Raw genomic sequence first — 25,728 nt, 5'->3', positions numbered from 1 at the left:
AGGATCATTATGGCACAAAAAGGACCCTTGGAGCATATGTAAGGCAATCCAGTCAGCCCCATTCCCCTGCTGTAGCCTGGTAACCTTGAAAATGTATTTACCTCTACTGCCAATCTACTTTGAAATCATTCATTGTCTCCACTTCCACAACCCTCAAGGGCAGCATAAAACAGTTATTTCCTGCACCTCCTCCCATAGGCCCCCCTCACCCTACATCCCACCCCACATATCTTATCCAAAATCATACACGCATAAAAATATAAAAGTTTGCAGCACAGATGGAGGCCACTTGGCCCATCGTATCTGTTCCAGCCAACAACGAGCCATTCAGACAAATCACACTTTCTGGTTCTTGGTTTGTAGCCTTTTAGGTTACAGCACTTCAAGCACATGTTCAAGTACCTTTTTAAATGTTGGTTTCTGCCTCTACTACTCTTTCAGGCAGTTCTAAATCCCCTCTTGGTGAATAAATTTACCCTCAAGTCCTCTACAAACCTCCTATCACTTGCTGTTAATCTATGCCAGCCTGAGTATGGATCCCTTAACCAAGCAAAATAGGGCTTTCCCATCCATTCTATCTACACTGCTCATAAATGTATACACTTGAATTAGGTTTCCTCTTCTTTCCAAAGAAAACTAACCTAGCTTATCTATCATAACTAAAGTTCTCCAGTTCAGACAACACCCTCATAAATCTCCTTTGTCCAATGCAGTCACATCTTTCTTATAGTATAGTGAGCAGAACTACATGCTGTACACCATCTATAGTGTGTTATACAGTTCTAGCATCATCTCCCAGTTCTTACGTTCTGTGCCTCAGCAAATAAATGCATGTGTCCCATATGCTTCTTAACCACCTGATTTATCTGTCAGCATCTTCAGGGACCTGTCTTCACCAATCGCCATTTCTCCCCTCCCCCTGCAACATATTAGTTCCAAAATTCTCACTCCTTTTTGCAATTCTTCTATGGTTTTTTGCATGTCAATTCTACAAGTTCTCCAGTCTTAAATTCCAATTTATTTCTTTACACTGATATACAATACAATGCCACCATTTTTCTACCATTAGTGGCTGAGGCTTTGGCCATCACAACCAAAAGTTCTGCAGTTCCCTACCCGTAAGCCCCTTAGCCTTGCTTTAGTTCTTCTCGCCTTCATACACTTCCTCATGCTTGTCTTAAATCTGCATCCTTAGTCATAACCCCACACTTCCTATATTCTGATAAATGTTCCAGCATCCCCATTCATGAAGCACTTTGGAATATTTTGTTATGTTTTGGGAGCTATATATGTAGAAGTTGTTGTTGGAACTGTATGCATCAATGTAAAACTTTAAAGAAAAATGTGTAATGCTCCAACAAAACATACAACTTCAATTAAGGTGCACCTGAATGTGGTAGAAACGGGTTCACCTGCTGCACAGTCTATTCAGACTGTTAAAGTGTTTACTGTTTACTGTTAAAGTGGATTCTTTGCCACTAAAATTTTAGAAACATTTATTTCAATGTGCTCCAGTAAGTCTTTTCTGTGTACATATAAGTCTATAGTAGCTGAATTTGGATAAACTGCTCAAGCTTACTTCACACCAAGTTAAGGAAAAGTTAATGTTTGCAGAGTACCAGCTTGTACCCAGGCAAAATTACATAGCATTCTTAGCTCCAGTTTCTCCAAATTTGTTCCCAGGTTGGTCTGAACTCCAGCTCAGTGAATAGAATCACTGAGGGTTATTCCAATAACTGATGTAATTCAAGAAAGTTGGAGATGAACAGAAAACAAGGATGGAAAAAAATCACTCACTACATTCAGGTTTTAATATTTTTAAAATAGTGCATGCAGGGAGTAATTTGTATTCTCAGCCCAGGCTTACTAAAAAGTAAATTCAGCTGTAGGATCAAAATTACTTTTATCTGTGTGATAAATAGGTTTATGCCTGGTAACTGCAGGTAGGCAATGGATATTCAAAAGCAAAATACTGCCAATGCTGGAAGTCTGAAGTAAGCATAAGAAATCCTGGAAAATCTCAGCCGATCAGGCAGCCTCTGTGGTGAGATAAGCACGTCCAGCTAATGACCTATCACTGATGGCAAGAGGCATGTGCCTTCAATGACCTGAACCCACTTGTGTATCAGGACACTTACATACAGACCAGACAAGGCGTTGTTCATTGAAGCAGGGTAAAAAGTCAGCCTGAGAGATCTGCTGCAACAGGAATGGCTGTTGACACCAGAACCTTCTGACTACGATCCCAAAACAGCAACCTGGAGGGCTTAAACCACATTGTCTTTGTTGCCCGCCTGTTTCTGATCCATTTAGAGAGGCCCTAAAGCTTATTTATGAGTACCTTTAAACTGAGAAGCCTTGTGGTGTTGGAGAGGAAAATAGGCATAGTATTGGGGATACTGCATTCTGTCTCATTGCCATGACAATCAATTGTAACTGTAGACACTGGCTTTGCTCCTCCTTTCCCCAAGCCCCAAATATCCTTGGGGTAGACATTCAGCATTCCCCTCTTTCTTATGAAGGAAATTAGAAAATGAGGCCCCTAGGCACAAAGTACAGAAAAAAGAATCCCATTATGTTTTGCTTTACAATATATCTTAGTCAGCAAATTGAATTTTATATTTCCATCATATCACTTAGTTTCACTGAGTTTTATCTGATACATTTAACTTGAAATCAGAGTGTTTTTGTTGTACTATGAAGTGCTATGTATAAAGTGATTAATTATAATTATGATGAAAGGTTTGTTGCTGACCTCTTATATTGTAGGCCATTTAATCTAATCATTGTAATAAGATAGCTTGATTCTAAAGCATAAGTGAAGATACAGCTCAGCAAAAATTCACCTAAATCAGGGTTAATTTGTAACAGCCATAAAAGTTTTCTACTGTACAGGGTATCCTGCTTAATATGACAGCATGCTATAATTATGTTAATAAACAAAGAAGCCTATTTATTCAGTTTATTGTCAGGGTTGATATACATCTCAGATTACTTTGAATTCAGTTCAAAGGTACAGTATACTCAAACGAGCATGGAAACACTACAAAACAGATTTTCCTCTCCAGAATCTAATGAGCACATTGGAGGTCTGCCACATGGACACATGCCTGGTACATTGTAGCTGCTGCTGCTACAGAGGGAGTGAGGATAAGAGTGGAGAGAATCAGAGAGGGGAGAAGAACATGAGAAGAGGTAGGAAAAGGAGAAAGAGAAGAAAGGAGGGGACAAAGAGATCATTCCAGATTGGAGGGGAGAATCAGAGCAGGGGAGAATGATAAGGGGAATGAAAAACAGATTGGCAGATTTGGATAGGGTAGAGGAGGAAAGGATGAAGAGCAGGAGAAGGTGCCTGATGGAGATGAGGATTGGGAAGTGAGGAATGGGAGACAGAAGAGGAGAAGTAGCGAGTAATGAAACAGGCAGCTAGTCAAAAGGGGAAAAGGGAGGGAAGAGAGGAGGGAGAAGCAGCAGAGAGGATAATAGCAAGGTGGTAATAAGAGGAGCAGGAGAATAAACAAAAAGAAAGGCAAACAGGAAGGGAGACCCACAGAGAAGAGAAGGTAAAAGGGGAGCAATGAGGTGTGCGTATGAGGAAGAGGGAGTAAAGGAGAACAGCAAAAGGAAACCAGAGCAAGTAAGACAGACAGTGGGGGGTAGAAGTGGAAGAGTAGTTGATGGAAATGTTGAAAGGCCGAAGAAAAAGAATGCAGATGGAAGAGAGATGTGTGGTGTGGATTAGGAAGATCACTGTTGAAGGGTAGCTATGCTGTCAGTTGATTAACATGGTCAGTAATGGGCTGATGACTAAGAAACTGCTTTAGTGGGAGAGGGGGCTGATGAGAAACATTCTTGCTTGCAGCCAGAATGCTTCACTGAAAACTGCCTTAGTTGGGAGGTTGGTTTTGGGAACCACTTAAACTTCCTTTAATATCTGTCTGCTCACAACAGTGTGGGGGAAGCTTCATTTCAACCAATGTAATTATAATAAAGGGTGTCAGTGAATCCTGAGAGAAATGCAGGAGAATTTGGCCACAGTTGGTGTAGCTACACTGAAAGTTAAGCACTGACCTGAAAATACTTTGGCCAAGTGAAAGCTGGGAGCACAATGCAAGAAACGTCATTCACTAATCAGCACTGGGGGATTGAAACATAATACATTAATGATGATAGATGGGTAACTTTACAGAGGGACTTGCAAAAATATAATAGCAGGCAGGACAGTGGTGTAGTTCAGGAGACTGAATAGAAAACTGGAAAAGAAGTTGAAAAAAATTCTCATCAGGGGAATCTTTATAGCTCAGGAAAGACAACATTTAAGATATCCTTGATATCAAAAATGAGTGATGGGTGGGGGGAGGGATCAATTAATATCGCTCAGATGGAATAAGTCAGAAGCTTCTTTGATCCAGTAGAAGCGCTACAGTTGTGGAAACAATTCTTCCTCTCAGAAAGTCATGAATCATCGGAACTCTTCCCTAGAGAGTGATGGAGGTAAGGTCAATGAATATTTTTAAGTCAAGATCTATCTGCCTCTGTCGAATAAGAAAGTCAAAGGTTACCAGAGATAGGCAGAATGTGGATTTGAGGCCACAATCAGCTCAGCCATGATCTTATTAAATAGTGAAGCAAACTCAAGGGAACAAATGATCCACTCCTGTTCTTAATTCATATGTTTATATTTATGTAAGTGCAGACGTCTGTGGAGTGTTGACTACTGCATGTGTTATTTGAAACATGTAATATTACAACCAACATCAACTCAACACAGCACCACACACCTGTTAACAGGTACTGCAAATGAATATTTATGACCTAGCTAGCTGATTAAAAATAAAATAATTTCTTTGTAAAGAGTTGATTTTTGTTGGGGGTCTAAATAGAAAGAAAATGTTCTCATTGGTGGAAGGATCAAAAACCAGTGGACATCGATTTAAGGCAATTGACAAAAAGAACCAGAGGCAAGATGAGGAAAATTACACACAGAGTGGTTAGGATCTGGAACATCTTGCTTTGGGAGTATGATGTAGACGGATTCAATGGCAGCTTTCAAAAGGGAGTTGGATAATTGACAAATGAGAAAAATTTGCGGGCTATGGGAAAAGAACTTCGCTCAGCAGCTTTTACAAAGAGCCAGCACAGACATGAAGGCCCAAATGGCTTCTTTCTGTGCTGTACCTATTCTACGGCTGGAATTTTACTGGCATACCTACCCCGATTCTGGGGGTGGGCGAGGCTCAGAGAACGGCATTCTCTGTTGTCCTTGGGCGCAATCGCACAATACTCAGGTGGACGCGCCAGTAAAATTCTGCTCTGATTCTATGACTTTACTTGATTTTTAGTTGTATATGTTCAGATTAGAAAAGTTCTCCTGTGCAGGAAGGGGGGAATCAGAATATTGAATTTGATGATTAGCCATGATCAAAATGAATGGTGGAGTAGGCTGAAAGGGCCAAATAGCCTACTCCTGCTTCTAGTCTCTATGTTTCTATGGATTAAACTGTAGAAAAACTACTTGATTGTAAAGATACCATAGCTATAAACAATATTGTTCTCATCAAATGGCTTTGCTCATATTTGGTCAGTAGCAACAGCATGGCAATCCTAAACTGAGTTAGCATATCATAGTTTGTTGTAGTAATCTTGGACTTGGTAGAAATAAGTTCTGTGTGGTCCAACACTCCAATGCATGGTGCCATTAATTACTAACTCAATAGGGAGGTAGCACTAACTTAATTGGAACTATGTAGACTAATTTTATAAAAATAGATGACAAAGAATTCTGATTAATCTTTGTTATGGACAGAAGGAAAACTTAATTTAACAGGCCTGATTTCTCTCTCACAACCCATCCGTAAACATAGAAGTATTTTGATTTCCCCTTTATAAATGGTGGCGCATTTCCCAACCCTTTGGTTTTGGTGTGATCCAATTTCTACTAATAACGCCTCAGCAGATGTAAGATAGGGTAAACTCGGAGAGTTAGTTTATTTTCACGCATTGTGTGGGAGGGGGGTAGCAACTTGGCCTCCCTTCCCCTCATACAATAATAGACCGGAAAAGAGAAAGAAAGATTTATAGGACATAGATCTCTGAGAAAAGAATTATTGTTTCATGTGAGTCCAGAATCAAAAGATCGATGGGGTATTCCTTCACAGCAGTCAGCAGGCTAAAACTGAAGCTGGATAATACACATTTCTAGTAGAGATCACATCCATGATGAGATAAGCATGCAAAGGCTAATTAGTTTTGTAGGCGATGGTGTAGAAGTTCAGAGGTTCCAGTAGAAACAATGTAGATCAGAACCTTCTCTGAGTGGAGGCCTGTGACTAGTGGTCTGCCACAGGGATTAGTGCTGGATCCATTGTTGTTTGTCATCTATATCAATGATCTGGATGATAATGTGGTAAATTGGATCAGCAAATTTGCTGATGGTGCAAAGATTGGAGATGTAGTGGACAGCAAGGAAGGTTATCAAAGCTTGCAGAGGGATTTGGACCAGCTAGAAAAATGGGCTGAAAAATGGCAGATGGAGTTTAGTGCAGACAAGTGTGCACTTTGGAAGGACAAACCAAGGTAGAACATACATGATGAATGGTAGGACATTGAAGAGTGTAGTAGAACAGAGGGATCTGGGAATACAGATACATAATTCCCTAAAAGTGGTGTCACAGGTAGATAGGGTCATAAAGAATGCTTTTGGAACATTGGCCTTTATAAATCAAAGTTTTGAGTATAACAGTTGGAATGTTATGGTGAGGTTGCATAAGACATTGGTGAGGCTGAATTTAGAGTATTGTGTGCAGTTTTAGTCACCGAATTATAGGAAGGATATTAATAAGATTGAAAGAGTACAGAGAAGGTTTACAAGGATGTTGCCAGGACTTGAGAAACTGAGTTACAGAGAAAAGTTGAATAGGTTAGGACTTTATTCCCTGGAGCGTAGATGAATGAGGGGAGATTTGATAGAGGTGTATAAAATTATGATGGGTATAGATACAGTGAATGCAAGCAGGCTTTTTCCACTGAGGCTAGGGGAGAAAAAAACTAAAGGACATGGGTTAAGGGTGAAGGGGGAAAAGTTTAAAGGGAATATTAGGGGGGGGCTTCACGCAGAGAGTGGTGGGAGTGTGGAATGAGCTGCCAGATGAAGTGGTGAATGCGGGCTCACTTTTAATATTTAAGAAAAACTTGGACAGGTACATAGATGAGAGGGTGTGGAAGGATATGGTCCAGGTGCAGGTCAGTGGGACTAGGCAGAAAAATGGTTTGGCACAGTCAAGAAGTGCCAAAAGGCCTGTTTCTGTGCTGTAGTGTTCTATGGTTCTAACCAAGCACTTGTTGCGACCAGAGCAAGTTTTGAGAGGGAGAGATTCGTGCTGAGGTAAGGCAGCTAGTGTTTGTGTATTTATTTATTTATTTGTTAAGTTTAAGATTTTTCGCGGGCTTTCTTCCTTTCAAAAGTTTTTTTAACTGGGAAAACTGCGCAGGCACCTGACACCAACTAGTGGTGAAAGGGAACTATAACCAGCAGGCCACTCTATACAGCGGGCAGCGGAGTGAGAGGGAACAGAGTGAAGGTTGAAGGGTTTTAGCTCAATGGGATTAGGCGAGAACAGGCAGAGACGAGAGTAGCTTTTTTTTCTTTTTGGAAAGTTTATTCTTGTTTTTTAGAGTAAGAAAAAAAAATGCCAGACAACATGTTGGAATATTCCTCTTGCAGGATGTGGGAGATCAGGGAGACCTCTGGTATCCCTGACGACAACACCTGCAAGAGATGCATCCAGCTGCAGCTGCTAGCAAATCGTGTTAGGGAACTGGAGAAGGAGCTTGATGACCTCCGTTTAATTCAGGAGAATGACAGATATATAGACAGTAGCTTTAGGGAGGTAGTTACACCTAAGCAGCAGAGCACAGGAAATTGGGTTACTGTAAGAAGAGGGAATGGAAATGTGAAAGGACAGGCAGAGCAGGGCTCCCATGTAGCCATTCCCCTCCACAACAGATATACTGAATTGTAAACTGTTGTGGGGGATGCTTTACCTGGAACAAGCTGCGGCAGCCGGAACTCTAATACTGAATCTGGTTCTGCAGTGCAAAAGGGCGGGAGGAAGATGAGGAGAGCGGTAGTGATAGGGGACTCAATGGTCAGAGGTACAGACAGGAGGTTTTGTGGACGGGACAGAGACTCCCGCATGGTTTGTTGCCTCCCAGGTGCCAAGGTCAGGGATGTCTCTGATCGCGTGCACAGCGCTCTAAAGTGGGAAGGTGATTAGCCAGATGTCGTGGTACACATCAGTACCAATGACGTAAGTAGGAAGAGTGAGGAGGTCCTAAAGAGAGAGTATAGAGAGCTTGGAAGGAAGTTAAAAAGCAGGACCCCGAGGGTAGTAATCTCATGATTGCTACCTGTACCACATGCCAGTGAGGGTAAGAGTAGGATGCTTGGGCGGATGAACACGTGGCTGAGAACTAGTGTAGGGGGCAGGGTTTCCGATTCTTGGATCATTGGTACCTCTTCTGGGGCAGGTGGGACCTATACAAGAGAGACGGGTTACACCTGAACTACAAGGGGACCAATATACTTTCAGGGAGGTTTGCTAGTGTTATTGGGGAGTGTTTAAACTAGATTTGCAGGGGGACGGAACCAGAGTGCCAGAGCAGATAGTGGAGCGGGGGTAAAAAGACAGGTTAGTTTAAGCAAAATCACAAATGGAATGGTTAAGTGTGGTGGAAAAAGTCTTTTGAGATGTGTCTACTTCAATGCCAGGAGTATTGTGGGGAAGGCAGATGAGCTGAAGGCGTGGATTGACACGTGGAAATATGACATTATAGCCATTAGTGAAACTTGGCTACAGGAGGGGCAGGACTAGCAGCTCAATGTTCCAGGGTTCCAATGTTTCAGGCGTGATAGAGGCAGAGGGATAAAAGGTGGGGGCGTGCCATTGTTGGTCAGGGAAAATGTTACAGCGGTCCTCAGGCTGGATAGATTAGGGAGCTTGTCTACAGAGGCCCTATGGGTGAGCTGAGAAACAGGAAAGATATGACCACATTTAATGGGGTTGTATTATAGACCACCCAATAGTCAGAGAATTGGAGAAGCAAATCAGCAGAGAGATAGCTGACAACTGCAAGAAACACAAAGTTGTGATAGTAGAGGATTTTAATTTTCCACATATAGATTGGGACTCACATACTGTTAAAGGTTTAGATAGGGTAGAGTTTGTAAAATGTGTTCAGGAGAATTTTCTACATCAGTATGTAGAGGTGCCAACTGGAGAGGATGTGATATTGGATCTCCTATTGGGAAATGAGTTAGGGCAGGTGATAGATGTGAGTGTGAGGGAACACTTTGGATCCAGTGATCATAATGCCATTAGTTTCAACCTGATCATGGATAAGGATAAATCTGGTCCTTGGGTTGAAGTTCTGAACTGGAAAAAGGCCAAATTTGATGAAATGAAGGGATCTGGGGCGTGTGGATTGGCACAGGCTGTTCTCTGGTAAGGATATAAATGGAAAGTGGGAGGCCTTCAAAGGAGAAACTTTGAGAGTGCAGAGTTTGTATGTGCCTGTCAGGATTAAAGGCAAAGTAAATAGGAATAAGGAACCTTGGTTCTCGAGGGAGATTGTAACGCTGATTAAGAGGAAGAAAGAGTTGTGTGAAAAATGCAGGCAGCAAGGAACAGATCAGATGCTTGAGGAGTATAAAAAGTGCAAGAAGCTACTTAAGAGGGAAATCAGGAGGGCTAAAAGAAGATGTGAGGTTGCTTTGGCAGACAGAGTGAAGGAAAATCCAAAGAGCTTCTACAGGTAGGTTAGGAGCAAAAGAATAGTAAGGGATAAAATTGGTCCTCTTGAAGACCAGAGTGGTAGACTGTGTATGGAACCAAAAGAGATGGGGGAGATACTAAATGGGTTTTCTGCATCTATATTTACTGAGGAAATAGGCATGGAGTCTACGGAAATAGGGCAAACAGGTAGGGAGGTCATGGAACCTTTACAGATTAAAGAGGAGGAGGTGCTGGCTGTCTTGAGGCAAATCAGAGTGGATAAATCCCCAGGACCGGACAGGGTATTCCCACAGACCTTGAGGGAGGCTAGTAGTGAACTTGCAGGGGTCCTGGCAGACATATTTAAAATGTCAGTATTCATGGGGGAGGTGCCGGATGATTGGAGGGGCTCATGTTGTTCCGTTGTTGAAAAAAAGTTCCAAAAGAAATCTGGGAAACTATAGGCCAGTAAGTTTGACATCGGTGCTGGGCAAGTTATTGGAAGGTGTGATAAGGGATAGGATCTACAAATATTTGGATAGACAGGGAGTTATTAGGGAGAGTCAACATGGCTTTGTGCATGGTAGGTCATGTTTGATCATTCTATTAGAGTTTTTCAAGGAGGTTACCAGGAAAGTGGATGAAGGGAAGGTGGTGAATGTTGTCTACTTGGACTTTAGCAAGGCCTTTGACAAGGTCCATCGTGGAAGGTTAGTAGGAAGGTTCAGTCACTAGGTATACATGGGGTGGTAGTAAATTGGATTAGACACTGGCTCAATGGAAGAAACCAGAGAGTGGTTGTGGAGGATTGCTTCTCTGAGTGGAGGCCTATGACTATTGTGTGCCGCAGGGATCAGTGTTGCATCCATTGTTGTTTGTCATCTATATCAATGATCTGGATGATAATGTGGTAAATTGGATCAGCAAATTTGCTGATGAACAAAGATTGGAGGTGTAGTGGACATTGAGGAAGGTTTGCAAAGCTTGCAGAGGGATTTGGACCAACTAGAAAATGGGCTGAAAAATGGCAAATGGAATTTAACGCAGACAAATGTGAGGTATTGCACTTTGGAAGGTCAAACCAAAGTAGAACGTACAGGGTAAATGGTAGGACTCTGAAGAGTGCAGTTGAACAGAGAGATCTGGGAATACAGGTGCAGAATTCCCTAAAAGTGACATCACAGGTGGATAGGGTCTGAAAGAGTGCTTTTGGTACATTGGCCTTTATAAATTGGAGTATCAAGTGTAAAAGTTGGAGTGTTATGGTAAGGTTATATAAGGCATTGGTGAGGCCGAATTTAGAGTATTGTGTATAGTTTTGGTCACCTAGTTACAGGAAGGATGTAAATAAGGTTGAAAGAGTGCAGAGAAGGTTCACGAGGATGTTGCCAGGACTTGAGAAGCTGAGTTACAGAGAGAGATTGAATAGGTTAGGACTTTATTCCCTGGAGCGTAAAAGAGTGAGGGGAGATTTGATAGAGGTGTATAAGATTTTGATGGATATAGATAGAATGAATGCAAGCAGGCTTTTTCCACTGAGGCTAGGGGAGAAAAAAACCAGAGGGCATGGGTTAAGGGTGAAAGGAGAAAAGTTTAAAGGGAATATTAGGGGGGGCTTCTTCACACAGAAAGTGGTGGGAGTGTGGAATGAGCAGCCGGATAAAGTGATAAATGCGGGGTCACTTTTAACATTTAAGAAAAATTTGATTGGGTTCATGGATGAGAGGGACATGGAAAGATGTGGTCCAGGTGCAGGTCAGTGGGACTAGGCAAAAAATGGTTTGGCACACGAAGGGCCAAAGGGCCTGTTTCTGAGCTGTAATTTTCTTTGGTTCTATGGTTCTATGAAGTGGTTAGCACTGTTGCCTCACAGTGCCAGGAACAGGGTTCAATTCCCGGCTTGGGTCACTGTCTGTGTGAAGTCTGCATGTTCTCCCTGTGTTGCATGGGTTTCCTCTGGATTCTCCGGTTTCTCAGTCTGAAAGATGTGCTGGTTTGGTGGATTGACCATGCTAAATTCTCCCTCAGTGTACCCAAACAGACATCTGAGTGTGGTAACTGGAGGATTTTCACAGTAACTTTATTGCAGTGTTAATGTAAGCCTACTTGTGAATAATGAATACATAACTATAAACTTGAACCTGGACAGAGCCCCTTTTCTGAGCTGCTGCTTGGGTAGATGGAGGAAAGCAAACTGATTTGCAGTACAGCAGGACAGTATAACTGGACTATGCCACATGATTCCCCACCTCTCCATTTTGACATTGTTAATGTTCTATTCACTAAGAATTTAAAGGCAAATTGCAGGGTTCTTTTTCTGAGTAATCCAGCTTATAAAGTGCAGATGACATTTGAATGATTCCATTTAAATTTGGTCTCGCAGCCTACAGGTGTTGTTAGTATGTCATTGGAGATAACAAGGCACAAGGTGCTGTGATACTGCCTAATAGTTCTTGTCATGCAAAGGTCACAGTTACACACAGCTTCAGCCATTTTAAAAGCAAGTAACCAGTTTTTAAAAATTTAGAAAGTAACCATAAGTATAAAAATATGTCCAATGTAGCCTTGTTGCACTGAATGTACTGGTATTTTGAGTATTGCTAAAAAAAGAGATATGCTGTTAAAACTTTTCAGCTTGTACTCATCAGGTAAGATTCACAAAAATAGCAAATCTCAAAGGGAGCAGCAATTTATATGTATGAGAAGAGGGTGCTGATTTGTTGACATTGATTTGTAAAAGTGTTGCTATAAAGAATGCATCAGGGAACAGTTAACTGCCAAGCTTTTGTTTAAATTAAGTGAGTATATATTCACACACAGGGCCCTTTCCTTTGCAAACAGAAAGAACATGTCTACACATTGCACCTTTTTTTAGCTTTCTCCATGCAGTGCCTCCATCAATTTGGAGGCCAAAACTGGACCTAGTGGCCTTCCATCCTGATTCGCAGCTGCCGCTGAAAGTTAATGGAGTTCTGGCTAAAATGCCAAATTTTCTGTTTTTGCTTGCAACAGGTCCTACCAGGGACAGGACTGGAGAATTCCCCCCAGTATTCATGGCCTGGTTTCCCCAATGCCCTGTAGCAAGATTTCTTTAATACTTTACTCCGATCCCTTTGCATTAAAGACCAACATTCCATTTGCCTTCCTAATTTCTTGCTATATTTGCATGCTAACTTTGTGTTCCTTGTACAAGAGCACATCCTTGAGTGCATTAAGTAGTTGTATTAAAATCAATGCAAAAAGAAAACTCTGAATATTGCATGTCAGGAATAAAAACAAAAAATGTTTGAAATAACTGGTCAATAAACATTTGAAAGGGAAAGATAGGCCATCAATCTGGGCCTAAACCTTCATCAGAACCTTCTTAATGAAGGTTCACACATTACTTTGATCTATCTGTCCCTTTCAGACCATCTGTACATATATTGTAGTCTATTATTATTTAATATATATTACTAAAGCATCTCTACTTGTATGAATTGAGCTCCTTCATATAGCCACACTCCTCAACATTCACCTGTTGATTAATTTGATTATCTCAAGTCAAGGGATTATTTTGGAAACTGATGTGAAAAGGGCTAATTAGCTACTTTACTAATAAAACTTAACAGTTTGAAAGTCTGATTTTTATTTGCAATCTTGAGATGAATCTGTTTATTTAATTTAAACTGGAGGCCTGCAGATTTAGTGTTCAAGTGCTTTTTAGAAGCAGTTTTTGTTGAAATGGTATATGCAGCCTCCACTCATCCACTTTGAGATGGCCAACCCATTCCCAGCTTACAGTTCAATTCCTTTACTAAGATGTCATCTTGTGCTAAAGATGGACAAAAGAGATATTGCAATTGAAAACCTCATGTTGGCTTTCTCAGAGTCTCTTTAATAGCTAAAGTATATGCTAAAAGTCATTTCCTCATGTTGTAGATGACATTTTCAAAACTTTTGAAGCTAATGAGAATGACTTAAGTTTGTGGTATAAAAACCTGTCTCCAAAAATGAGTCTGCACATGCTTAAAGTTGCCAGCATTTGTCATGAAAAGTCTACATTGATGTGAACTGAATGAAGCTGTCTCTATTCCTGTCTCTGCAAGCATTGATTTTGCAATACTGTTTGACAAACCAGAGGCACAAAATCACAGCAATTGATGTGATAGTACAGCAGGCAAGAAGCAATAAAGCAATTCTGTGCTGATGTGCTACAAGAAAATACTGTAAAAGCTTTTGAATGTTTAATACTAGAGTACATTTCATCAGTTGCCATGGCATTTACTTTTTATTGTAAAGTTAATATTTAATGAAACTTCCTCAAGATTACATCAAACTCTCTCTAAAAGACACAGTCTCGTCTTTTGTACCTCTTTGAAACCAGTTAAAAATACAATATAATAGAGTGCGGCAAGGGTGGCAGAGTAATTTTGCATTCTGAATCTTTACTTTTGGGAATTGACATCACATGCAGCTCAGCCTAATGCAATGACAGTTTATTTTCTCTTCCAGCCTTAAAGGACTTGTGTAATTCAATTTGGGTAGTCTCCAAGCTCTAAGAGAGTGTGAATTTCATTTGGAGGGCAAAGGGATGGCTTTGTGAAGATTGGAAATTTCAAACCAGTGTAGCAGTGCCTGCTCTGCAAAGATACAAAACAAAGGCATAGCAGAAGGAGCTACTCTGCCGCTGGATTGGTAAACCTAACCTGGGCATGCTTAATGCTGACACCTTGGGTAGATTTTTAAAATTCTCACCCACCACTAACATTGTCAAGTCTTTTGGGAATTTTATGACATCGGAACACAGAACACAGAAAAAGGGGTAGGCCATTCAATCCCTCAAACATGTTCTGCCATTCAGTTAGATCATGAATGACCTGTACCTGGCCTTCATTTACTTTGCTGAAAACCCGTGATACCTGTACCTGACAAAAATCTGTCAGAAAATGGTGAGTACTGGAAATCCACAGAGAAACAAAGTATACAAAAAATAGAAAAATATCAGAAACACAAGATCTGTCTAATAACATGGGAAAAGGAGAGAACTGGTTTTGATGCTGCGCAGAATGATTCTTCACTAGAAAGATCTGCCTATCTTTCATCTGTTTGTTGTCAATTAATCTGCATTTCCAGTGTCTTCTGTTTGTATTTGCAACCCAAAACGGAAGTAAACGAGATGATGTTTAAATTAGCTTTTTTCCTCTGGTTTATTGTCCTGAAACATTACAGATGGTGGGAACTACTTCTTTAAAGAATCCAAAACTTAGAGCAGCGCAGAGAAAATGTCAAATGCTATTCAGAATAGAATCACTGACCTAATTCTACAATTATTTCCAAATGCTAAATCAATGCTGTTTGCTTTGATCTATAGCCTTCACTTTACCCAATCATAACCACTTGGTCAAGTTATAAATGTTCGTGTTAGTTTATTAAAATCCAGTGGTGACCTAGTTTTCTGTAAAAGTGAATCTAATAAGGCTAATTTTAGACTTGCCCTTGAATGTTTACACTTTTTAAACCTTTGCTTGTCAAGTTGCTGAAAGTACATGCTGATAATGTTTTACTGAGGGAAACTTCAGCAATCTGGGGGAATAGGATAAGCAACTGTCTCTTTAACCAATCTGATAGGATTGTGAAACATATAGCACAAGGATTGAGCAGAATTGCATGTTAGAGCAGATTCATTCTTTATCAAATTAGATATAGAAGAAGAAATAGAAAGAAGAGAAGCATTGGATTAAGAGGAAGTGAAAAATAGGAGATTGAGAAAGCAAAATAAAATGATACCACTTTCTGTTCTAGCAAATTGCTTGAATGAAGCTAATCAATCTGTGCTATGTTTTATTGCATCAGATCTATAACAAATATCAGAAATAATCGGACAGCTCCCATTCATTTGGGAATATCAATGAATCTGTTTAACTTACAGATTTCAATGAGTATATTTAAATTATTGATTTCTATCATTTAACAGTATAAATCTGACAGTTTTTGTGCATGTAGTGTACAACCAGGATAAAATTATAAAATTAAATGTCGTAAGTACAATGTCTGACAGTTGTTGGCTCCTCACTGGTTTCACAAGAAAAAACAGGCTAAAATTTTTATTTCCACTTCAATAATTTTTAAGACACTGAATTTTAAATACAGCATTATTAACTATTAAATAAGGAAAAAAGAGGAAAATTGCCACTTAATTGAATGCATTCATTCTTCTGCCATAATGCCATGTCTATATTTGAGCTATTAATCATAAAGTAATTACTGATTTAATCTTAGGAAAATTATACATTAATGACAAGTTGATGGTGTTATCTGCATATCTTTATAGCCAGTAGCTAATACATGGGACTCGGAATTGTCCATTAGATAGGGTGGGATGATATGCAGTGGCAATCCCACTGCCTTCTCACCTCTGTCAGATTAAATCTAGAGGTTGGAGGATGGCTTTCCTCACCATAGACTAACTGAGGTCCTTTGGGTCCTCATCCTGCCACTGCTGGTATTCAATCCTCAGTAGCCAGGGGCCTTTCCTGCTACCTTCCAGGGACCTTTGCTTGTTCAAAGGTGCTTTATACCTGATCAATGAACTCAATATTGGGAAGGGAAGGGCCTCCCAGTAAGCCATCCCCTGCCCTTACTGCCACCATCCCCTTTCCTGCTCTCCATCCAGCCCTGAAATCCCCAATTCGTCCAATCAACTAACTCCAAATATTCCATCACCAATTTTCTGAGTAGACACCTATGAAATACTGACAGTATGTCCATCACTTGTATTGGCATTGTTGGTGCTGGTGCTGAAGAGTTGCTGGCCACTAATTGGCAAGCAGCTTTTGGGCACAGGATTTCCAACCATCTTGGTCTCAGTTCAGTGGGATCCAGATAAGTGATTATCTCATAACAGTATAGAACCTCCTGTAGAAAGTTGATACGGGACTCCAATCTAGTCTTCCAACCAATGTGTGGGACCCACATCACGCCACTCAATTCCATCCCATGGCCTGTAATGTGAAATGAGAAGTTGTCTTTGTAGTAGCAGTTAGATCTTTACCTGCCAGTGTTGTATTTTGGAAATATGGTTGCATACTGTGCACAATTTTTCAACCTTTATTTGTGCAACATACATCTGAATTGCCAGCATGCACTTCTCAGTGAGGAACTTTCCCTAAGAATAGAAAACTTGGGGATCAATAATGTGATTCAGATACCAAAAGACCAGCCCAACACAGCTTCTATAAATCTGACTGTACATTTTATACCATACTGCATAAAGCACATTAGTCATTACCATAATTTACTGGTGTACCGTAAGTGTATTGTCACGGTGAAGGGCTGTTGCCTTCCTGTTGTTCATTAGACACTTTACAGGGGTAGAGAGAGAAAATGTCTGGGGAGCTAAGAGGAGCAGCAGTTACACAAAGTAAGGAACTGCTAGGCAAAGTGCAGATGCACTTATTGCATGGCATTGTCCCCTTCCACTACAATGTACTTAAACTGGCTCTGCATGGATAGAGCATGTCCAGGAACATCAGCCATTTTATGGCAGCTGTCCCATTTGCTTGGATTTTGGTGGCTTCTTGAGTCTGCAAGCATCTATCCCTTTGTGTTTACTGCCTGCATGGGGTGCAGTGTACACCTTATGCATAATGTAAGACCTTAGGCCTCTGCAATCAGTGTTCTGGGAACAGGCACCAATCTCTTTCAGAGCATCAGGCACCACCATCACATTCTCTACCTCTAATGAGATAAATGTATCCATTTACAAAGAAAACAAAATAAGGTAAGTATGTTCTACCATTAAGTGCCAATATTGTTGTTAATTTCTTATTATTTTATCAGTTTAGTACTGTTAGTGTCAAAAGTAGCAGTCTGCTGAAAAATGCTATAAATCTAAAAATGGGCATTACCTATTATCCCCATCAGAAAAATTCTTCTGAAAATGCTACTTTAAGTCAATAACAATGGATTTAATTTAACACAATGGTTTATTTGCTTAAAAATGTAAATGTTGGATCCAATTTTACAGAAGTGCACTCCTGGCAAGGAATGCTGGTTATCATTTTTCATTCATTGATCGAGTTTTGTTCATTAACTGACAGAAAATTCTGGGGATTGCAGTTGTGACTTTTTGATATGTGCTGCTACCGTCCAGAAGTGAATTTTCTAAAATAACTTCTGAATAACTCTTTAATAAACTATACAAACACAACTGTGAACTTTTGTCAATTTATAAAATTCAAAACCAAAATATTAAAACTGTTGTTTTTCAATTTTCTTGAAAACCAAATTTTCTCCCTCAGCAGAATCTTTCCTTGTTTTATTTACCTTTGTAAAACTTTTCATAATGCTGCAATATTTCAACACCTCCTGTCAGATATTCAAAAAACTAAATAGTTCTTTGTGTTTGTTATATTTTGCAGATTTTGGCCATCGTATCCATTTTATTCATCGTGTTGTCAACTATTGCCTTGTCTCTCAATACCCTTCCTGAACTTCAGGACAAAGATGAGTTTGGACAAGCCAATGATAATCCACAACTGGCCCATGTTGAAGCAGTGTGCATTGCATGGTTCACGATGGAATATCTTTTGCGCTTTTTGTCATCACCAAATAAGTGGAAATTTTTCAAAGGTCCGCTAAATGTAATTGATCTTTTGGCTATCTTGCCATATTATATCACAATTTTCCTCACAGAATCAAACAAGAGTGTGCTCCAATTCCAAAATGTTAGACGAGTTGTTCAAATATTTCGTATTATGAGGATACTGAGAATTCTTAAACTTGCCCGACATTCAACAGGACTGCAATCATTGGGTTTTACTCTCAGGCGAAGTTATAATGAACTAGGTTTGCTAATTTTGTTTTTAGCTATGGGAATTATGATATTTTCAAGCTTGGTGTTTTTTGCTGAAAAGGACGAAGATGCAACAAAGTTTACCAGCATTCCTGCCTCTTTTTGGTGGGCTACTATCACTATGACAACAGTTGGATATGGGGACATATATCCCAAAACATTGTTAGGGAAAATAGTTGGAGGTCTTTGTTGCATTGCTGGAGTGCTAGTGATAGCCCTGCCAATACCAATCATTGTAAACAACTTCTCAGAATTCTACAAAGAACAGAAGAGGCAAGAAAAAGCAATTAAGAGAAGAGAAGCCCTTGAAAGAGCCAAAAGAAATGGAAGTATTGTCTCAATGAACTTGAAAGATGCATTTGCTCGCAGCATGGAACTAATGGATATTATGGTTGAGAAAGGGAAGGATAATGCAATTAAACAAGAAAAACCTCTGGACAATCACCTTTCCCCAAGCAACTGGAGGTGGAGAATGTCAGAAACAAGCTCCAATAAGTCTATTGAGTCTAAATATCAGGAGCTAAGCACGCATAACTCAAATGAACGGTTGAATAACCCCATCTCTAGCCCACAGCATCTGAATGTTCAGAAGCTGGAGGAAATATACAATCAAATGACAAAGACGCAGTCTCAACCAAATGTTAATAGTAGCACAACAGAGCAACTTATTAAATCACCTGTACATGAAGAAGAATTAGAAATGGAAGAAGTTCCTTCCTCAACTGACCCATTGCTCACTGCTCCCACAGAACCAATATTAGACATGAGGAGTGTATCTAGCATTGACAGCTTTGCTAGTTGTACCACTGACTTTACTGAAGCTGAAAGGTCTCCACACCCTTCAAAAATAGGCGAGCAAGTGCACCTGAGATGGCATGCTGGTCCTGATCCCCTTAATGAGCATCAGCCTTTCATTGCCAGTGAAAAAAGCACATTCCAAGATGGAGCTTGCGAACTCAGTGCGAATGAAACTTTCAGTTTTGCCGCAGAGCAGCCAGGCTGCTCCAACTTAAATAGCACAGTGGAAAGCCCCAAGAGCTCACTGAAAGGTAGGAATCCTTTGAAATCTAGGTCACTTAAAGTGAATTTTATGGAAATTAAAAGTGGTACTCCTCAGACACCACCAAGTACAGCCAGGCCATTGCCAGTAATAGTCACAGACTTTTCATTGACACCTAATCATATCAGCACCATTCTGCTCGAGGAGAATTCTGCTCAGGTTGAAAACCCATCCTTGAGTACTTATGCACCAGCTTTCCACACAACATCCAGTAAAGGGTCACCACAACTATTGCCTAAGCAGAGACTTTTGGCTTTCCAAACACAAGCAAGGAAGGGTTGCATTGATATAGACAGTGGTGAAGATGAAGAGTTACTGGTGGAAGAACACAGTGACTGGCAGGAGGGCAGCTGCACTGAGGGGCATGATAAACACATCAAGGATGAAAACCACATCAAAGACATACCTGTTGTCGATGCTGTTTCTCCAAAATACACCAGTCAAAACTGCACATATGATGCAGCAGGAGATGGCAAAAAGGATGATAACCAAGCTGGATACAAAATGGAAAATCACATGTTTACACCAGAAATTCATGTGACACCTGGGGAAGGAGGTTATTCATCCTCATGTGAAACCAGCATGTGACTAAGGATAAAGTAAAATTAATTTTTACTGGTTCTTCAAAACTTCTAGTTGGATGATGCCTGTTACTGATATAATAAAATGGCATAATTCGTGTGCCAATGATATTTTTGCATGGCATGATGAATCTTTTAATCCAGCCGCTGTTTGACTCGAAACGTCATAGACTGCTTTGCTGCAGACAAAAGATTTGAGGACAGTGGAACAAAACTCGGGGTGCTATGTGGAGCCCAAGTGCTGTAAAGTTTGGAGATGTTTTCACCTTTCCACTGAAAAGGCTAGAATCATTAACCACAAGTTCACTACACTGGAATATTATAAGATTTGCACAAAGGAAGGACTGAATATACATGCATGAATTAGAAACCAGAGGTGCTTAGAGTCTGTAAAATATAATAATTTGTAAATAGTTGGGAATATGCCAAGATTTCATAAAATGAAGCAATTACGGAAAGCAATTATTCTGATGCAGTTTTTTCCTTCACAGCATGATGCCTGGAGGAGGTTTATAAAGTCATGTTGCTAAGTTGCAACCAGTAAACAAATAACAAGTATATTGACCTGGAGTTTCCTCCTGATATATGCCCAGATGCACAGAGAATTTGGGTGCAAACGCCATAAAACATGTCTAAAATTTGCCTGTAAACTGCAATGTGCCCAGGTATCTATGACGTTCTGTTGGGAAGAAAATTAAAAATACTTCAGACTCATTTAAGTACAGAACCATTTAAATTATTTTAAAGTTATTGTAACAGAGAAATGGATGCCGATTGCCTTGTAGTCTCAGGCTTATCTTATGAAAGTGTTTCCTCACATTTAGAAGACCACCCCCCCCCCCACACCCAAGCACCTGGCAGACCCATGGAGCAGAATGTTCCAGACTCACCAGTGGTAGGAAGCCTGGCAGGAGGCAGAACTTAAATTGGCGTAAGGCCAAAAATCAATCTTCCAATGTCAGGATTAATTTTAAGTTCTCAGGACTTTAAAGGCAGGTTAAAGGTGGGTTGAGCTTCCTGCTGAACAATGGCAGGAAGCCCTTTTCCATGAATTAACAAGTCTTGCACACTCATTAAAAGGCCATATCACTGGAATTAAGTTCCCCTTTCAAATTAAGTATGACTGTACATAAGTGACATGCATTTGGTGAGGTTGACGTCTTCCATAATTAACAGTGAGTTCCCACTGCATTGACCTCTTTGGGGAGCATCTGCAAATGCCAGCCTATGCCTGCGACAATGTGTTGGAAGTGCAAGTTGCATGGAGGGTGACCAAGGAAAAGAAGAAAGGTTAGCAAGGAAGTATGAAGCAGTGGCTAGACAAAGATGGAAGGGATGGCACAGGCTGCCTGTGTGCCCTTTAAATGTGTTGCCTGTACCTTCGATCTTTATAAGGTAACAGTGGAGACAGTGACTTCCTGCCCACCATGCCACGACATTTGTCATACTCTGCACAGATATAGAGGCAATAAGCTGACCGGAGCAGGATCATGTCCCCCAGCAGGAGTCACTTCTGTACCCATCACCAGACTTAGCCAGAATAGCGAAATCCGCCCATGAACTCTGATGGAATAACAAATCAATTACACTGTTGACTGCACCAATGCATTGGGAAATTTTACATAAGGGCCGATATTTATAAATTTATTCACCTCAGCCATAGAGCCATACAGGCATATTGTCAAGTGCATGGAGGAAATTCCAGGACATCATTCCTTTCTATCCTGATTAGGTAAATGTTCATTAAAAAGGGGGCAGAAACTATTTTACGTAGACTGTATTTATTTGTAATAAGAGGATATTAAGTTGAGATTTGCATAAAACTGTTAGTTTAATATATTTTTGTTAAATCTGAGCTTTGAAAGAATGGGGAGGATTTAATGACCAGGAATCGGAATGCACAGCATTAGTCTATCACTGGTTTATCTTATATTGATACTTGCCAAATAGTCATTACAAATGGATAAACTGTATTTTTCTTGTCAGAATTCTATTTTTATGGGTTATTTGAATAATATATTTGTGTATTTTGGAGAACCCAAGACTATTACAAAAAGTTTATAGGGTTTTCAGGGGAATAATTATTTATTGTTGCCCTTCTAAACTTTGCTGACTCCACTATTAATGTTAAGTGTCCGTTTGTCTAAGTTCTTGTCCATCACAAGATAAGTAATACGACATATAATCCACTTCCTCAAAATTGATGACTGCTCAGTGGTCAGAATTTAAGTTACCCACATTTGGAGATTTTCCTAAAGAGCCATCTGACAGTTTATTTTGGAGATTCCTGGTGTATGGTCATTAATTCTCATCATATTGGAAAAGTTTCTTTCTGAATTATGTGTAATTGAACTGTAAAGCGGTTCTTAAAAAAACAACAGATTTACAGTTCTTTTACACCTAGCGCACATGGAAACTTTTCTACAGATTGTTAAGTTCCTGTCACTATATAGATACTGTACTTGCTAATATATAAGATTTGACATTTAATTTGCACTTTGATTAATGTCATTGTTTAAGTGGTGTATTGAGAATACTTCTAAACCGTTAATTAAGGAGAGAATACTGAAAGCAAATCTTTTAGTTTGTTTTAATCAGTAAGTTTTATTTATAGCATTAAAAGGATAGACATTTTTCTAACAAACTAAACTAATGCCAGTCAGAAACTTTATGCCTGAATTGTTGGACCGTGTTTTCTGTACATGTCAGTATGTCCTGATACAGTAGGGGCATACTGTATTGGCTCTAATCTGTGTTCAACCTGTGGTTTGATACCTTAAGTCGTGAAAGTGATATCATGTTTCTTTCTCACTGAGCAATTAATGTCATGTTTTGTTTCTTTACTACTGACAAATAACACTAGAATTTTTTTTTCCAAAAGATGACCAGATTTTAACATTTGATAGAATTTTACCACTGGCTATGCCAGACTGAAGGCATTGATAGATGATGAATGATATTTAAAAGGGTAAAATATAGCTTGAAACTGAAAGAAGCTTTTGCGGTTGTATGAAAAAATAGCTTTTGATGAAACTCTTAATGGAAGGACCTTCAGCAGGCAGATTGGGGCATTTAAAGGAAAATGAAAACAATTTCATCTGCCAAAGAAGATATGCTTCGAATGAAAACAAGTGGGGGATTTTTTTGCCTCGTAATGCAAGAGCCATTCGTAAGACAGTCAAAATGTTAGCTTGTATTCAGATTGACCACTAATATATACTGTAAATAAAAACATTAAGGCAGAACTGTTAAAATGTAAATCTTAAAGAGGAAAAAGAAACAAAATGCACTTTTTTTTAGCACTAATAACACATTTATAAGGCTCTAGCAAATAATTTGTCTAATCTGAAGGAAAACCATGCTGTCACAATTTAATTATTCAAATGCCTACACTAAAGTCAGTAGCATCAGATGTGCAATACACCTGTAACATGCTAAGCAATCCATTTTATTTTTATGATAAAGTTAAGCTATTTTTGCAATACACGTTGTAAAACTTTAACTCCAGCCAGAAGTTGTCAATCTAAGCCCTGGGAGGTGAGGTTAATGTGAGTATTACGAATGAAACCCAGAAGTTAAAACCTCCCAGAGTAGGGTAGGTATCAGCAGCCAAATCTTAACTCCCTAAATAGATGGGTTGGGACAACTGGTCAGATGTTAAAATTCAAAAAAATCTGAAATAGGACTGACACATCTTGGACTTGCCTATATATAATTTAATAGAAGCAGAACAAGGAGTGGACAACAAATCCATTTGCAGGTGCATGGTAGAGGGATTGGTTATTTAGATGATATAATGGGGCTGCTGCCAAAATTTGAAAAGTCATACTATTTTAACTCATGTTGGCTGGGTTTCCAAAGCCTCATGTGAGTGAAAGGAGATGATAACAGCTGAGTGTTATCTCCTGGCTTAACGAAATTAGCCAGTAATTAGCCATGCATTCTTTAGGTTATACCCCACCATCAGAACCCCCAGTCACCTTAGATAACTATCAGAACCCCCAGCACCATCCGTTCCCCACCCTCCACCCCTGTCATCTGGTCCTTCCTTCCATCATTGGACTCCCTGATAATCATCTGCTTCTCAGTATCATCAACCCTTGATTCCAGTTGGGCTGACTGTGGACAGAAAAAATATTAAGGGAGACCTTTCAGTTAGAAACTATAGTGTTTGAAGGAATCTGGCTCTTCTGCAAAACAGCACTCTTTCTTCCTTCTTCCCTCTTCCCATTTGCACACAACCTCTTGGCTAAAATCTAGGCCAAGATTTCCACATGGTTCTGAGAAGGATGCTTGTGATCTTTCCGGCTCACAAAGAAACCAAATTAGAACATAAGAAATAGGAGCAGGAGTAGGCCATCTAGGCCGTCGAGCCTGCCCCGCCATTCAGTAAGATCATGGCTGATCTGAAGTGGATCAGTTCCACTTTCCCGCTTTCTCCCCATAACCCTTAATTCCCTTGTCTATCAGAAATCTATCTACCCATGGCTTAAATATATTCAACGAGGTAGCCTCCACCACTTCAATGGGCAGGGAATTCCAGAGATTCACCACCCTTTGAGTGAAGAAGTTCCTCCTCAACTCTGTTCTAAACTGCCCCCCTGCCTTATTTTGAGACTGTGCCCTCTAGTTCTGTTTTCCTTTCTAAGCAGGAAGAATCTCTCTACCTCTACCCTATCTAGCCCCTTCATTATCTTATTTGTCTCAATAAGATCTCCCCTCAGCCTTCTAAACTCTAACGAGTACAGGCCCAGTCTATTCAATCTCTCTTCATAAGCTAACCCCCTCATCTCTGGTATCAGCCTGGTGAACCTCCTCTGCACTCCCTCCAAGGCCAATATATCCTTTCGCAAATGCGGTGACCAAAACTGCACACAGTACTCCAGTTGCAGCCTCACCAGTGCCCTGTACAGTTGCAGCAAGACCTTCCTGCTTTTATATTCTATCCCCCTCGCTATAAAGGCCAACATTCCATTTGCCTTCTTGATCACCTGCTGCACCTGCAGGCTGGGTTTTTGCGATTCGTGCACAAGGACCCCCAGGTTCCTCTGCACTGTAGCATGCTGCAGCTTTTCACCCTTTAAATAATAATCCCTCCTACTATTATTTCTACCAAAGTGGATAACCTTACATTTTCTAACGTTATATTCCATCTGCCAGGACCTCGCCCACTCACTCAGCCTATCCAGATCTCTCTGCAGACTTTCCGCGCCCTCCACGCAATTCGCTTTTCCACTCATCTTTGCGTCAAATAAAATTAAATATACAACAGGTCTCGCCCTGCTTCTGTCTATCATCAGGCTGTTATCAGTATGTTATTGGGCCTAAACTTATATTAGAATTGGTCCTTCTCCAATGTGCCTTTCTGCAGATTTCCACTCACTTGTGGAAAAGGTCAGGTTAAAACACCAACTGTAAGGTGGGAAGGAAGCAAGACCACAGCTGCTAGGTCATCGCACCCATTCTATTTGAAAACCT

At 40.2% G+C, this 25,728-nt stretch overlaps 1 protein-coding gene across 1 annotated transcript in view; it reads left to right on the top strand.

The window, feature by feature from the left end:
• The window catches only part of kcnb2b (potassium voltage-gated channel subfamily B member 2b), a 309,326-nt gene extending 284,732 nt beyond the window's left edge, over positions 1-24,594 (top strand). The window contains exon 2 of the mRNA XM_080194094.1: positions 18,176-24,594. Within this exon, the coding sequence (XP_080050220.1) occupies positions 18,176-20,257 (2,082 nt within the window). The 3' untranslated portion in view covers positions 20,258-24,594. The remainder of the gene's footprint in view (positions 1-18,175) is intronic.
• The last annotated feature ends 1,134 nt before the right edge of the window (positions 24,595-25,728 follow it).

The sequence above is a fragment of the Carcharhinus amblyrhynchos genome, chromosome 8 (assembly GCF_965287045.1).
Source record: "Carcharhinus amblyrhynchos chromosome 8, sCarAmb.v2.hapA, whole genome shotgun sequence".
Lineage (NCBI taxonomy): Eukaryota > Metazoa > Chordata > Chondrichthyes > Carcharhiniformes > Carcharhinidae > Carcharhinus > Carcharhinus amblyrhynchos.
The sequence above is the reverse complement of the archived record's forward strand: the minus strand, read 5'-3'. Positions and strand labels throughout refer to the sequence as shown.